We start from the raw sequence: 16,468 nt of genomic DNA, 5'->3' as shown, positions 1-16,468 counted from the left end.
CTTATGAAGGGGTTTCTGCCACTGGAGTTATTTGCAGGCAGGCTATACAGTGTCTGAAAATATTCTGCACAGAATAACCAGGGACTGTAAAGAACAGGCTGGAGCATGCAAGACATCTTTTTCATCTCTAATCTAGATTCATTTGAAGCAGCGGCTTGTCTTCACCAACCCTCATCTGTAAATGCACCTCTGGTCTATTGCTGACAACAAAGGATGGGTTAAAGTAGGCTGAGACACAGCAGTTTTTAAATTATTAGCTCTCAGTATGCTGGAAATATAGCTGGGCACTGCTGCTTTCCATGTAAGTGAAAAAATGTTACTGCAAGATCCCATGAATGGCAAGAATGGGTTCGGAGCCTCATACTGGAGTCTGAAAGGCAACTTGGAAAGTATTTCCGGAGTGGCTCCTTGCAGCCTTCAATACTTGGATTAGTTTTCTAAAATTCTGAAGGAATCTTTTGCTTTTTTTCCCCCTTCTGTGCATTTTTGGTGCTGAACTTTTTCCGGTTTTCCCACACTCCTGCCTGTCACAGAGCAGAAACCACAAAAATGCAGCAAAGTAAAGTCTGTCCAAGGAGCTGCAATTCCATCTCATAAGGATAAACATTTCTTCTGCCAACAAGTGAGCACAGCACACCGGCATCTTCAAATACACATCCCTGCTGCCCAGCAGAGAAACCCACTGACACAGCCTGTCACCTGTACTAACATGAGCTATCCAACATAAAAGACATCAGATAGCAAACCCACCAGCATATACCTGCCAGACGTTATGCTCACATCTGCATTTGCTGAGTTGACAAAATCTACTGTCATTTTATTTTCTCTTTCGATAGTTTTGGGGGATCCGGTTAATGTGCTAGCTCCTAGAATAGCAAGAGTAGAAGCAGGAAATACACAAGCTTCCCCAGCGCAGTTCTGTCCAAGATCCTTAAATATGCCTTGCAGTTCCAGATTTGATCCCCACACACTGACAGTGCCCCAGCATCTTCATAAAGTGTCTTTCATTTGTGATCTTTTACTAAGCCTCCCCTCTTTAAACCAGGAAGGAAACAAAGAACCAGGAAACCTCACAGGAACCTGTTAAAGTTTTACAACTCTTCTGGCCATACAGTATAAGGGAGGAAGTTACGAATGCAATTTTTACCCTTCAGCATTCAGGGATGAAATACATCCGAGGACATATGAGGAAAAACCTGCCAAAGAATTTAAATGGCAGAACTGCTTTAGACAAAGAAGAGATAAACAGAGAGCTGAGGGAGTTAACAAGAAAGGTAAAGAATAAGAAAAAAAGAAAACAGAAGCCTTGCTCACGTTCTCTCATAATGCACAGAAGAAAAGACACAAAGAAATGGAAAAGAAGAAAACTTAAAATCAGTAAACAATATTTGAAGGTGAGTGTTGTATTTTGTTTTTAAAGATAACACATGACAAATTCATCTTCTTTAGAATGTCAAGTGCTATAACTAAAAGATTAGTAAAAATTAGAAGAATGGTAGACATTTTTACAGATAATGAGGAAGGCTATCATTACATTAGACACATAAACAATTTGAATGGAATAAAAACTTGTGCCTAAAGGCATGAGTCAATGTTCATGTGTTAAGTTTACAGGAAAACTTGGCTAAGGGCAAATTAGCTTGTTAAAGATATTGGTGGGCTTAGCTGTTTGGTTTTTTTTTTGGCAGCCTTTTCTGACCCACCAGACTCTGGCCTCCATCAAAGATTAAACATGAAGCGAATGACTCAAGTGCCTAAACACAGCTGTCTAGTACCATACATGATACTCTCAAGTTTTTTGAGACATCTGCATAGGACTGGCAGATTCAACAAGATTTACAAAAGACTTGTGCTAAACTGGAGCAGCAGCTACAGTCAGGTAGAATAGCCTTAGGCATCTAACATTGCACTAGCAACCTGTGTTTAGGTAACTGAATCCCAGCCTGGACCACACACTTCTCTGATTCAATCTGGCAGTTATGTCCTTATGTTTGTATGATGCTACAGTCCTGTTTACCTTACCATTGTAAAAAATGAAAATGCACAATGGTACACATTTACTTCAGCTCACACAGGTCAAGCTGTTCTGAGATTTATCTTGAACAACACAACCTGAAAGGCCTATGTCTGAATCACACGTAGACAGGTTCTTCACCCATACTCCTTCTGAGGGGAACCAGTGCCAACTCCCTGTTGTAGATGGGAAGAGATAAAACTTACTTGGAAATCCTCTGGGCTGCAGCCTTTCTGGCTACTGTCTGTCTGTGGTTTGCTGGAGGCTTTGGAACCAGCTGAGAAGGCGTACTCTGGGATGGCATCACTTTGTGCAAACTGGCTGCCTTCTGGATACTAGAAGTGGCACTTGATGTCTTGCGGGCACCAAAGCCAGCTGGCATAGATATATGGCTGGTGCTGGATTGTGAGTAGTTGGCAAAGAGAGCCTGGTAAAAACAGAACAAAATAATAATAATCAGTGATCGTCTCTCTGAACACTGCTGAGAGAGCTGATGGAAGTGGGTGATGTTATCTGTCTGGTGAATGCAACCCCCAGAGCTCTAAGGACAGTCCCAAGCACAAAAAGAAGATAAAAGGGATCAAGTCAGTGAAGTGGTTTTAAGAACTGAATTGTATACCCTTGGAAGCTGGAACTAGCTTCTAGGAAGGCTAATTACTGCCATATAACAATACCATTCTGGAAGAAAAAAAATAAGAGGTCATATCCCCAATCTAAGCATGCAGTGGGCTCAAAAAAATAAAGCTTTTATTGCTTTGACTGACTTTCTGCACTTACCCTGGTAAGCTATTCTTTGTGTGGGAGTTGGGATTGAGACAAAGTTCAAGAAAAAAAAAAGATATGAGGAAGATGTTACAATGCCAGTTCTTCAGTCCAACCCTGCAGGTGCTTGGAATAACAGGAAGGCTCTAAGCTACCTTCTCTGAAAAAGGGGACTTGAGGTCAGCAGCTAACAAAATGGAAATCCCCCAGTCATACCAGGGAACAGAAAATATTTCTATTCCTAAAGCAGGTGGGAGAGTAAGGATGTTGCAGATTTGACCCAGGGAACAAAAGAATCTGCATTGTGTGAGACACCAGAGACCTGAGCAGCAGACTGGCCCAGCAGGGAGTGGGCAACGGTTCCCTTGGGGAGCTCTGCAAACCGCTAGGCTCTTTTCAGAAAGGAGCAACCTGCTGGGATTTCTGCCTCCTCTTTCCTCGAAGTTTCTTAGTCAGTTTTCCAGGGCAAGGAGGCAATACCATAACCCTGTAATTTGACAGCTAGAGGTCAGTGATAGGAGCCGAAGGGAATAGCTGAGCAACTGCCAGGCACCTCGGCGTGACCTTAGGAGCAGTGCACTTCACTGCAGTTGTCCTCAGTTTTTTCTCTGGTGAAAAACACAACAAAGCCACAGAGAGTGGGCTCCAGGCTCCAGAGAAAACCACAGTCTGAGGGCTGGCTGCGTCTCAGCACACAGACAGGAAAAGCCCCTCTCCCCCGCAATTCTCTGGCAAATGGCAGGGCAGTGGTGTGTGGGAAGGCGTTTCTGACAGGCAGAGCTCTAGGGAGAAAAGGAAGTGCGGGAGCCAAAACAGGCCTGTTTCCTAACCAGAGCTCACTGACAAGATCCCCTTGAGCTCCCAATCCTTTCTTAACCTCTCCCTCCCCTGAAGCCCTACCTTGATGGCAGCTTTCAGGTTTTGAAATACGTAGCTGGTGCAAAAGCAGAAGTCTGGAAAATAGCAGTCACACCCCACCTCTCCCCACAAAACAAACTAAAATGAAACTTGGTTCTGCTGCATCTTAGAGTCTCATGAAGTATGGGGTTGGGATGGAGACCCTCAACTCACTGCACCCCTTTGTTATTCAGGGGTGCCATTTCACTGTGCCCTGCTCGATATCATGCGTTATTTCCTGTAAGTTTTTATTTTTTCCTGTAAAGTTTTTATTTTTTTATGAAGATCATTATGATCCTGGTGTCTGCAGAGCATACAGTCTTAACCCTTTCCCTGTGTTAACACGCGTTGGCAGGGAGGTCTGGGACTCTGAAGAAAGAGCAAGAAAGGATGCTCTAATAAAGCCTGATCAGCAAAAGCTGGGCTGATACCTGCCTGAAGAAAGGTCGTGGATGTTTTTCTTGGGGTTAATGGTCTTCCAAAACAGCCTTTGTCTCCATGCTGTGCTGAGATTCTGGCTGCCTTCCAGGCAAGGATGGAGAGAGTGGATGCTGACACAGACCACGGCTTCTGGATTCAGCTACAAAGCACACTGCCCTGCTGTGAACTCCATGGGGACAGGACAGGAAACCAGGAGAAGCTACTGTGCAGACAAAAGGGGCAGCTGGGGAAAGCAAAGCCTGACCACACAAAGGAGAGGTTGGGAAGAGATTCCAGAGATAAGCAAAAAGTGGGAGACACACCTCATCGCTCAGGATCCTGACTGCTCAGGACCTAGGGAGAGCAGAAACCTAGAGAAACCCTGACAGAGGCATTCCTAAAGCAGGTAGCACCCTGCAACTGTTGGTGCTGCAAGTAAACAATTAGGACCCGCACTTTCCAGGCTGGCAGATTTAATTTTATTCTGAGAAGACATTTGCTTCCCTCACAAGTTCTTCAGGCTACAAATCTGAAAAGCCCTTAGAACACTAGCAGATTTTTTAGCTAAAAATCACCTAAAGCATTAGTGAGCTAACCCTCTTGCATAATTCTCTGGGGAGATAGGACCATTCAGAAAAGGACAGCATTAACCCTGTCGTGCACACGGAGCATGTTAGGCACTGACAAAGTAATTTTCCCCAGGCCACAGACTGAAGCAATATGAAAAGCTAGGTTGTGAGCTCAGAGAGGATCCTGAGTCCTGATCCCCAATTTGCCTCATTATATCTCACCTCTCCTTGCATCCACATCTACACACACACAGCATAGACAAAGTTATCTGTACAAAAACAGTCATTTTTAATTAGGAAATCTCAACATGTACAGCTTGTCAGTAATGACAATACACATCTAAGGGTATTATTAGCCAGTAGCAACTGAGCTTGGGCTGCTCGTGATTAAAAGCAGGGAGGTACTGTAGTACTTTGAAGAAAAGCGGATATATTACTGATCTTCAAAAACAGAAAGAATGTTCCTGGCACTTACCATTCCTGTATCTAACACCCATCCCTAGCACAGTAACGGAACAAATGTTGCAAGCAAAAACATGCTCATTCTGTGACCAGAGGAGCTAATGAAGCTCATTTCCTGTGAATCTGTCTTGGGGCTGAATCTTACAGTATATAATATAAAGCATGCCCCAAATTATGCTTCCCTGCATGGGTTTGAGGCATTCTTGTGTGGATTTCTGCTGTATAATTATGAGTGGCCCGATGCTGCACGTTTGCCTTAATGGAAACAGTAGCTGAGTCCCCTTCCCAGATTCATAGGTCTTTACTTTCATGAATTTGTATGAAATGTAGCTCTGAGATTTCTACACCGTAGTCATTCAGTTTAAATTGAATAAGCAAGACTGAAAGCGATGAGACTCAGCAGTGTGAGAATTGACAGATATATATGGACTGGACTGCACAAAGATCTGTGCAGCTAGGCAGCCAGTTCCAAATCACTACGTCTGGAAAGCAAGATGTTGATAAGGAATAAACAATGATGAGGATTTAGTTTAAAAAAAAAAATCAAAAAAACTTTAGAAATTTCAGAAATTTTTGGAAATTACATTTCTAATGACTTTGCAACAATACAGGTAATCAAAAGGCTTTGATGACCTTTGGATTTATACAAATAGTTTAGTGCAGGTTCCTTTGAATACCTATTAATATGTTCAGTTAAATCAGTTTGGATGCAATGATCAGTTGAGTTGAAAATCCACAAAATTGAGATAATAGCACATTCTGACCCTGTTATTTAACTGCCACAGTGTTAAATTCCATTAAGAGGAGCATCTTGGGGTTATCAAGAAAGTAAAGGAAAAGCAAATTCATGGCATTCACAGAATGCCTTGAAGCAAGTCTTCCTTGGTGAATTCTTCGTAAAGGTATTAAAATATACTAGAATGAATTGACTTGGTGCTTTCTTTGTCTCTCTTCCTGTATATGGTTTATCTTCTTAACCTGGGAGCTCTCTGGAGCAAGATTTGGGCCATATCATTGTATTGCAAAGACACTTAATACATCTGGGTGTTACCATAATTCTAATAATAGCGATGGGATTGGAAACATGGGGACAAAGTTTCAGCTGGTATAAATCAGCACAGACTACTGCTTTCAGAACAGTTGTTCTGCTTTACTTAGTCTAAGTCTTTGACTCATCAGTATCACAAGATTCAAATAGGAAAATGGCAGTTAGCACATCTAGAGGGAAAACAGTCTGAGGGAGAAAGCTGAAGAACCAGAAAGAACAAGAGACTCAAGGGGAAGAGAGACTGCAAATCTGACAGCAGTCCAATATATAATAGTTCAGAAAACAGTTAATGATGTTTAAGGCTGCACTCGAAGAGGCCCTGTATCCTCAGGCAGGAATAATGTAGTTCTAGGAATACTAGGAATATTATTTTAAACATCTATCAGTCCCAGAAAGGTTTAAATAAATGGCAGGAAATTCGGAGTCGCATATGTTGAAAGGAAAAATGTTTGCTGAACTTCACAAAATAAGGAATATTTCAGAGAACATACCATGACCTTTCAAATACTCAAATGATTAAAAGAGCAGAATTATTTAAGATTTATTTAGCCCAATGTTTCGTAGTATAAAATCTACTTAAACTTATGATTCAAAATGTGATAGCAACTGACCACACAACACATTAACATGATTTATGCCTTGCTTAACATGACCTTTTTTGATATAAGTAGGACTGATGGGGATCATTCCACTATACGACTGAACTTCTCTTGTTTTAATTTAGCTTTTTTTCCCCATGTGAAATGTTTGGCATAAAACTCTAAACCCAGAAGATGCTAGGCTAAGCAGACAGAACATAGCCACACAGAGAAAGAGGAACCTCCCTAACAGCTAATGGCATCTTTCCAGTACAGGAAACAATTAGAGAATAAACAATGATGGTATATTAACTGCCTTGCCAACTGCAGCAGTGATACTAACATCTAGGTCATAACATGTCACATGGAGCCTCCTTTAAACATTAAAAATACTGCTATAAACCTGTTTTTATTGTCTTTTGGTATGATTTTGTAATTCTTTTTCCCTGATTTTATTGATATCAGATTTAAGCTTCTTGTCTCCACTTTCAAACTCTGCCCCTTCCTAAGTTTTATTCCCTCAGGCTTTGTATTGTCTCTGTTCCTGGTCCCTATCACTGCAGAGCTTTATCCATTTGTTTGCTAGATTCTCATTCAGTCTGGTGCTTCTCTTTTTGTCCAGGGAACAAAATACCTATTCTGGCGCTGAAGGTTTATTTCCACCCCACTACATGGTATGAACTAACTTCCACATACAATGAGTGGAAATTATCGGTTATTATCCCTTTATCCACCTACATAGTACGTGCTGCCCCGCAAATTGTGAAATGCTTGGAGGAGAAATCATCATTCTTAAGTGTTTGGAAAGCACTCATCCGAGAGTGGGCGCTACCACAAAGAAATACGCAATAAGCCCTCATGATCAGATACATCCATCGCATGGCAGCGGGGAGTATTCCTATTACACAAATACTTGGCTACAACTTTTATGCTTCCCAACACATCTAGCTCATCTCCAACATATCGAACTGGTTAACATACAGGCAGAAGCATCTGGCTGTGTTATTAATCACAGTGCTTCTGTTATTTGTTCACATGCTATTCATATATATACAACCAGTTCATTTGTCACAGACAGAAGGAAAGATCGGCAACTAATGTTGTATGGTCATGCCAGACTTACAATGTACCTTGAGGTATCTTAATAAATGCACTTCAGCTACTGGCGAATGGCTAGTCTGCCTTCCAACAAGAACTTGAACAATCAGATGAAATGTATGGTTTGGAGATACCCTGCCTGCATTTCCCAAAGCAGAGAGATCATGACACCCTCTCAAGTAACAAGCCCTCTCCTTTTTGCAACATATTTGTTCTGTTGATGGAAATAAGCTTTCACAACTGCAAAGCATTTCATGGAGGGGATCAGTGTGAATCTGAGAAACTGACCACACAGAGTGGAGGTCATTTTCTAAGGATCATCCAGTAACTGTCTGACAGCAGCCAAGACCAAAACAATGGCCTCCCACACTCCAGAGCAGTACTCTGGCCAAGAAGCCTTTAATTCTTATCAAGATCATTGAGGAAAGATCGAGGATCTGCTAAAAAGGGTGAATCCAAATGTGTGGATCCCACAGAGCTGACGTCTATGGTTTTCTGTTCGTGAAATGGACAAGACTGAGTCCTTGTTTTCCTCTTTATCATTCTTTCCCCTCACAGCCAGTCTCTGACTATGGCACAGTCTCCCCAAATTGTTCTCCTAGATCCCCCTCCCTTCGATCACTTGCAGTGCTTTAAATATTTGGAGAAGCAATTTCCAAATGGATGTAGAATTTTTCCAAATCTTGTCCAATATATTTTCTTAGATCAGAGTAACTAACAACTGTTAATTGTGTCCAGACCAGTCTGTTAGCGATGTGACTGAAAAACGTAATCCTTACTACCCTGCTGAGGGTTTCCTATAAAAGATCCAACTTTTTCTAAACTCTGAATTCCCCCAGTGGCATGCATCTTACAGAAGACCAGTATGCTTTCCCCATTTCCAGCACCAATGTAAAGCTGCTTGGGAATAGTGAGTGGCAAAAAATATGATACCATATCAGGAAAAAGCCTTTATGGATGGCAATATACAGAAGATGAGAAAGAGGAAATGTATGAGAAAAGAAAGACAACAAAGAAGGAGATTCAAGGAGAAGCACTGAATTTGAGGTTCTTACGCTATGCAGAGCTCAGAATGAGAGACTTGCTTCTGGCTTCTCCTGTGTCCATGGTTGCCGCTCTGATTAAGGAAACTAGAAACACTTTCCATGCTTTCCTGACATGATTTTCCTACAAGGGAGGTCAATGCCATTGACACAAGGATGCTTTATCATGGAAGTGAAGATAAGACAACAAAAACAGAAGGCAAGTTCCTGGAAAGGTCAAGTCAAAGGACTGAAGTCTGAGAAGGAAGAGGTCAATAACAACAAACTTGAGAGGGAGATGGGGATAAACAGATGAAGATGAGGGTAATGCAATCACTGGGAGGGGCATCAGAGCACCCATGCAACTGTGACTGGAAGGGGAGGTGGGGCTGGCTCCAAAAGAGACAATCATGTTATTAAGATGTAGTTTACACTCCAGAAAGTCTGAGAGCCCCCATGTTCAGCAAATCCTTTTCTTCATTAACGGCAACTTCAGAGCAGCCTGAGCCCTGCGGTAAAGTAATGGCCTCAATACTGCAACTCTGAACTGCTTGGCTCAGAGAGAGAAGGGAGGGAGAGCCGTGAGGGGGATCTTGTGGGGGTGAGTGGAGGTTTAACAAAGAATCACTTTAACAGAAACTCCTGAGTAATGGCTCTACCCCAGGCCAAGAATAACATCAGCTCAATGTCAGCAATTAGAAGAAGGCTCAGCCAGGCCCCATGGCCAGCTCCAGCCTCCTCACAGGCACAAGCCAGCTTATAGTCCTTTGCTGAGCAGCCACTGCTGCCCACCCAGAGCCCCTTGGATGCAGATGAAAGGAAGACATCCTGCTCCTGCTGAGAGGGGCTGCAAGTAGACTGTAGGTGGGGGAATTCAGGCACAGAAACCACATGGCTAAATGAGGACCTTGAGAAAAGGAGCGTGAGGGGCAGAGGCAGAAGGGCCTCTCCTTCAAGACGCTCTCAGAAAAGGATGGGGGCAATTTGTTTATAAGCTGTTCTCAAGGACTCTGACTCGTGACTCATCCACTTCATAGAAGGGAGAGTGGGTGTTCATATGGTAGCTCCGTTCATGGTCTTGCTGAAGCCCAGTTCTGCCAGACTGTCCAGCAAATAGTTCCAACCTATTTGAGAGCAGTCTCTTTTGAGTGGAGGTTTGTTCACCCAAACACTTCTCTTTAGCAAGAAAGCCTTTTGGCCACCACTCAGAAGAAAAAACATACCTCCTTCCTGATAATAACAAAGAAGAGAAAAGAGTGCATCAGTGAGCTCATTGTGACTTCAGAAGGTTCTCCAGGCAGGATGGAAATGGTGTTCCAGACACAGTGGTCTACCCTTGACATCCAGAAATTGCCCAGAGCATCAATAATACAGAGCCATTTTTCATATTTGCTCTAGCTCTTGAACACTCAGCCCATCTTTTCTCCTTACAGTTGTGACAAAGGAGTCTTATGCCTGTCAGTGCAAAGCAGTGAAAGGAAATCTTAAATGTAGTAATAACAAAGTATGCAGGAAGCTTTGAGAAGATTTTCAGGGTTGCAGAAAAACTTGCACCCTGCATCAGGGTCAGTGGCCATGTCTCCTGCACACTGAAAGCTCTTAAAAGAAATTAACATATTTCTCCAAAAGAAAGATGAAGATTCTCCAAAATATTTGTTTTTAAGTCCACTAACATGCTATTTCTTTGGTAACTGTATCTTATGAGAAGACATACAGTAGGAGAGGAATTTAGTCAAGATGAAGCCTTGATGGGGTCTGTTTGCCACAGAGCGCACAATTGCCAACACAATTTCAAAATCCCACATTTGGAAACATAACAGAGAAATGTAACAGTGACCCAGCCTGTAGCACTACCCAAGAGGAACGGAAGTCGAAGCAGAACCATGTCACCCAGTGACAAGGCAAGTGACAAAGAACCGTGGAGACTATGGACAGTTCTAAGGCTGTCTGAGGCACTGGGAGGGAATGCCCTGAACTGGTGCAGAAAATCGAGCAGCAGCATGCCAATAGCCAAATGGAGGAGGATGTCATTGTGGTATAAGAGGCCGAAGGGAACTGCAGGTAATATATAATGCTGCAGTGATTTTAATAATAATTCTATTGTTGTAACACACTGGAAGAGCTACTTCCTTCACAAAAGCTGTGCCACATGCACTGTTTTGGGTTGGGTCTGCACAACTAAGACTCAAGTCAGTACTGCTATGTCCTAGGCAGGATTTTTCTGAGTTACCTGGTGCCGGGCTTGGCTTTGCTCCAACAGCTGTTGTGGCTGAAGTTTCTGCTGCTGAAGTTGCTGCACAGCAAAATGCAGCTGATAGTTGGGGTGTGCCAGTGGACTCCGTGTCACTGGGGTGCAGCCACTGTTCTCCATCTCTCCTTCCCAGGCAAAACGATCACTCTCTGGAGCCCTGAGAAATGAAAAGACATCATGCTTTCACCACTCTGCTTATACAGGCTCCTGCTTACAAGGCACCATTGCTTCCTAAAAACCCCTTAATACTTAGCCAGCCACGAATTTAAGTTGCTCTGACAAGCACAACACCTGATACATGTTATCATGTGCTAACTGCCACCTTGCTGAGGAGTGTTTTGAATTCCAGGCTAGGACTGCTTTACTAGCTGTAACACCATGCTTGAGGGAAACAAAGAAAGATAAAAGAGAAGAGAAATTCAAAACTGGAGCATGTTTTCTGTGGCTGATTAGCACTGAAAAGAGGCAGCATTGCAACAATAAAAGAGCTGAAGATTCCCATCACTAATGAGATAAGTATTTATTTGGATTTGTAGAGATTTTGTTAATACACTAACACAAGGCTTACACCAAGCGCACACATGCTACAGTGAGGGTAGAATAAAAGAGAGGCATGTAAAATAATATCCACAGAAGGGATAAAGGACTGGGAGGATGAGGTTGCAACTAGGGCATATTTTGACTCCACACAGTTACAATCCCCAAGACCTGAGGGGACCCACAGGTTCATTTCTTTCATCATTTGAGTAATACAAGCCTTTCCCAGAGGAGAAAAGGCCTCCTGCAAAGAGGTAGGAGTTCTTACAGCCTAGGCTTATGTGGTGGAAGTTCAGCTGTGGCCTGCAACATGATAAGTACCGCCAGAAACTCACTGGCTTGCTTTGAAGTTCATAAGCTGCGGCAAGAAGGCAGCACCAGCGCACTTACACACACGACCCAGGGGCTTTGCAGAGAACAGGTGGCAGACTGACAGGGCCACAAGGTGTCCTGAAGAGGCTATGATGGCCCAGCGACCCACACACCCTGTGCTCACAAGACAGGATGCCATATGGCCTACTGAATCCTGACACTCTGGCTAATAAAACCTTCAAGCCTCAATGCTTGAGCTTCCCAAGTTTCTGCTGATCTCTGTCATGTTTCTCTCAGCCACTCTTTCCAGACATTTCCTTCTGTTTCCCAGGGCAGACTCCCCTTGTATTTCCCACGTATGTCATAACTACCTGGGATGTAAAAGACACCAAAGTAATTCATGCCATGATTCAGAGTGCAGGTTATGGTTTTGGCAAGGGAGTCAACAGCAACCTCCCTGCTTCATGATACCATAAAAGCTTAGAACCTAGATTCTCTGAATGTGTCTCAGCTTCCCTTGTAATCTTCATTATCACACCAACCCCTTAAAATGCTCTGAAGAATGCTTCAAACACCACCAGAAGCAACTGCCAGCACTACGTACTCTCCCTCAAAAATAACTTAATGTGTGCCTTTCAAAGCAAATTGACGACAAGGACTCCAATTACTAAAGGGTCCCTCTCCATACTCAGCTCCTCAACAACACAGCAGTAATACAACCTTGTGGAAAAGAAGTTCAGCCATCAGCATTTACACCTGCTTTCCCTCTTATGGGCCATTGGCTGCAGGTAACCTTCTCTAGATTTCTCTGTTCAAGGGATACCACCTTTGCTTCCTCATTCCTTTGCTTCCACTGCAGCCCAGTGCAATGCTGGATGAATTACTCTTGTGCCCTGCCACCTTTTGCTACACCTCCTCATGATTTTCAGTCTTCCAATTTTTTCCTCTCACCAGCACTTGGAGAACTGTACTGTTGCTGGGAGTACTCAGGCCTTGAAACCCAAGCTGTAGAGGTCTGAATCTGGCTCTGAGGTTCACTCCCTTGGGAGAGTTTCTCCCCTCTTCTGAACCTGCCTTTCCCCTTCTGCCCTCCTTATGGAGCAGGGATCACCTCCTCTTACTGCTTTATAACATAACAGTTCTCTAACGTCATTTGATGTCTGAAAATACTGTTACAAAACTAAAATATATACACTTAATAAACATCTCCTCTGTTTTGCAGCATTCCTCAGTTTCCCCTCCTAGAAAGCCTAATTTTTTTCTCTTCCTTTCCTTCTAAGACTCTCTCAGGTGTTCTTTTTACTTTTAATTCTGTGAAAGAATCTCAGATACTTCCTCCTTTCTCTCTCCATCCTCAGACAAGATGAGCACTGGGTAACCTCTACAGTGGTTACATTCAGGACGTGTGTATTCTTTTAACCTCCCCTAGGACAGTAACGGGGTCGTGGTTCTCTGCTACTGTGCTTTCATCTGCAATTGTTCAGCTATGGATCCATGTGTGCTGCTGGCCTTCCAGCACTGTCCCCTGCTGGGCACAGGATGCCACAAAAAGCACAGCTTAAAAGAAGAACATGACGAGGCACAAGGAATCTCTGAAATACTCACCAGCTGTCTCCTCTCCAATCCCAGCAGCTCACCACATGGGTTTATCAGCAGGTTGGACCCAACTCCCACCCAAAGGATAATATCTGCTCCTTCCACGGCATAGATACTGCCTCCATCACCCACCCAGATATTAGAGCTCCCTGGACTTCTCCCTTGTGTGAAGCAGCTGCAGTGTGTTACCTCCAGTAAAGTCAGGGCACACTCACAGCTGAAAAGCACAAAGAACTGTGCTGAGACCGGGAGGTGCCCTTTGGAAGATAGCTGGCGGTTACTGCAGACCAGGCCTTGAAACAAACATCGACTGCAGCAGGTACAAAGATGAAGAGCATTCAGGAGCTTCATTAAAGTCACATTAGTGCTCAGTAAACCGTCTGATTAATTACTCATCAGCACTGCTGAGAGATCACGACCTTCAATACCTCTGTTTTGAACTAAACAACGTTCATTTGTCAATTTGCCTTGAGTAGCTTTATCACACCACCAATTTCCTCACTTGAGAAAAATTTGACAAAGTCACTCAAAACGTTCCTGAAGAAAGTAAGCCAACGTGGGATAAAGGGGATACCTCTCATGAATCTAATAACTAGTTAAAGCACATGAAACGAGCTAGAATAAAAGGACAGTTTCCACTAGGGTCCCATGGGAATCTGTGCTATGGTCTCTGATGTTCAAAACACTTAAAAATGATCTTGGAATAGGAAAAGAAAGAAATAAATAGAAGTCTGCTACTGGAAAACTGAAAGTTGCTGAGAAGTGTGAAAAAACATCACATTACTAAATGGTCAGGCCAATTACTAGATGACATTCAACTTAACTATAAAGTTGTGCACCCAGAGAAATGCAATCCTAGCTTTACACAGTGATGGAATTTGAACCATTAACTTATATTCATGAAAAGACATTGTAAGTACTATAGCTTTTTCTTTGAAAACATCAGTAAAATACACTCAAAAAGGAAATGCAGTGTTAGCAGTTGTTAGGAAACGTATAGGGAACAAAACTGAGAGCACAACTATGATACAATTTGGGCTTATATTGTAGCAATCTCTTGATACAGAGGATAATTCTTCCCCATGTTTCTCCTCCCATCTCAAAAAACATACAGTAGAACTGGAAAACTACAAAGAAATGATGTAAAGATGATCAAAGGTATGGAACAACTTATGCACTGGGGAATGACTAAATAAATAAGGACTCTTCAGCATGGAAAAAAAGACAACTGAAAGGAAGTATGAAAAGTATCTTTAAAATCATGAGCTTCAGGGAGAAGAAGAATGGGAAACAATTACTCCTTACACTACAAAACAGGGAAAAACAAATGAAGCCATCAGGTGGGCAGGTTAAAACAAACGAAAGGAGGCACTGTTTCTCAGCACATAATTAAACTGTGGCTGCCTTCTTACTACATGAAGTTAGACAAACTAATGGAAGCAAGAGCCACTAATGCTATTTCTATACAAAGATACCAACTCCTGGCCAGAAAACCACCGAGTCCCATAGAGTACTGAGGAATTATCACCATTAATGTCACCTACTGCTCTTCCCTTGGGATCTTCCATAGGGCACTGTCGGAACAGGATACTGAACCACACAGTACTCCTGCTTTGAGGCAATGCAGCCAGTTTTGTTTATGCTTCAGGGGTCTGAAACTAAACCTGTATCAGGTCTCAGTCAGAAGTTAGAGAATTCAGTCAAGTTACACAATTCATTCTAGAAACTAATATCTCTTCCAACGTCTCTCATATCTACCTCCAACTCAGAACCGGCAATGCATAAATTCAATCCTTTGATCCAAAAGAATGCTTGGGAAGCTAAAGATTGAGTCAAAATGAAAAGAAAGAGAAAAAAATGATGTAAACGAAAACTACACTGAAGGTGGACCTGCTGACAGCCAAACTGGCTTTGTGCCACAGATGTGGTATACAGTGACTGCAGTCTGTAGTACTGAGGGCCGCTGACAGAATGGCAAAACTGCAGTATCATTTCCTTGATCCTCATTTCTTTTGTTTTGATATATCAAGCTAAGGATTAACTGTTATAGGAAGACAAACAATGCAGACTGATGGTCCAGTTTTTAAAAACGCACTGAGATTGCTGCCTGGATCTAACATTTGTTCACTTAAATGGACTCTGAAATGCTTTCATTTAGTTTCTAACCAGTTTTAATACATTTTTTTTCTAACTAATACATGATTTATAGACTACAATAATTTTTTTAGGACGGAATATTGCTCAGGTAAGCTTAGTTTAAACTACCCGAGAGAACACTCTTGAAACTATGCCTCCAAATCTTTAGGAAGATCTAAATGAAAAAAAAAATAATTACACAAAACAAATCCCCCAAAACTGCCTAACCTTTTTGTGCAGTGTAGACAGGCTCATATGCAACTCCCTGCAGTTCCAATACTTCTATTCCACACAATGCAGCACAAAAGCACTTACTTTTTCCTAGATATGCTACTGAAAACAGTTGTTTGCCTGAATAGATTTCACTCTCATGGCCTGCAAAATCCTTCTTTATTGAATATGCTTGTTGGATACCATGGATTTTCCCTCTTTATAGATGGAATTCGATATAAATTCATTGTGCATAACTTCAAACTTCTATAATATAAGCATTAAATACTTGACAACAGAAAACTTGCATATTTGGAAGTCTTCAGATCCTTTTCATATAGAGGTAGTTCATCAGCAGTTTTGGAAGGTCCCCATATAGGATATTACCAAGTTGCTGATATTACATCAGAGTCCAAGCTTCCCTTGGTACAGAAGAACTGGGCTTATGGTCTGAGATTCAATGTGCTGCTGCCTGCGACGTGCTCCAGCCCTCAGCCTATTTGCCATGCTCACAGGAATGCCTCCATGGTGTGGATCCTCAGCCTCTGCCTATCAG

At 42.5% G+C, this 16,468-nt stretch overlaps 1 protein-coding gene across 4 annotated transcripts in view; it reads right to left on the bottom strand.

Annotated features, from left to right (window-relative positions):
- The window catches only part of TTLL5 (tubulin tyrosine ligase like 5), a 136,749-nt gene that overhangs the window by 23,671 nt on the left and 96,610 nt on the right, over positions 1 to 16,468 (bottom strand). For 3 of the 4 annotated variants that reach the window (XM_048059940.2, XM_048059942.2, XM_066998123.1), the window contains 2 exons: positions 11,101 to 11,278; positions 2,221 to 2,441 (listed from right to left, as the gene is read on the bottom strand). In XM_048059940.2, the coding sequence (XP_047915897.2) occupies positions 2,221 to 2,441; positions 11,101 to 11,278 (399 nt within the window). Of the gene's footprint in view, positions 1 to 2,220; positions 2,442 to 11,100; positions 11,279 to 16,468 lie in introns of those variants that run through there. The other variant, XM_048059944.2, reaches the window with a different exon arrangement.

The sequence above is a fragment of the Anser cygnoides genome, chromosome 5 (assembly GCF_040182565.1).
Source record: "Anser cygnoides isolate HZ-2024a breed goose chromosome 5, Taihu_goose_T2T_genome, whole genome shotgun sequence".
In the NCBI taxonomy this organism is placed as follows: Eukaryota; Metazoa; Chordata; class Aves; order Anseriformes; family Anatidae; genus Anser; species Anser cygnoides.
Note: the sequence above shows the minus strand (reverse complement) of the source record. Positions and strands in the feature narration are given on the sequence as shown.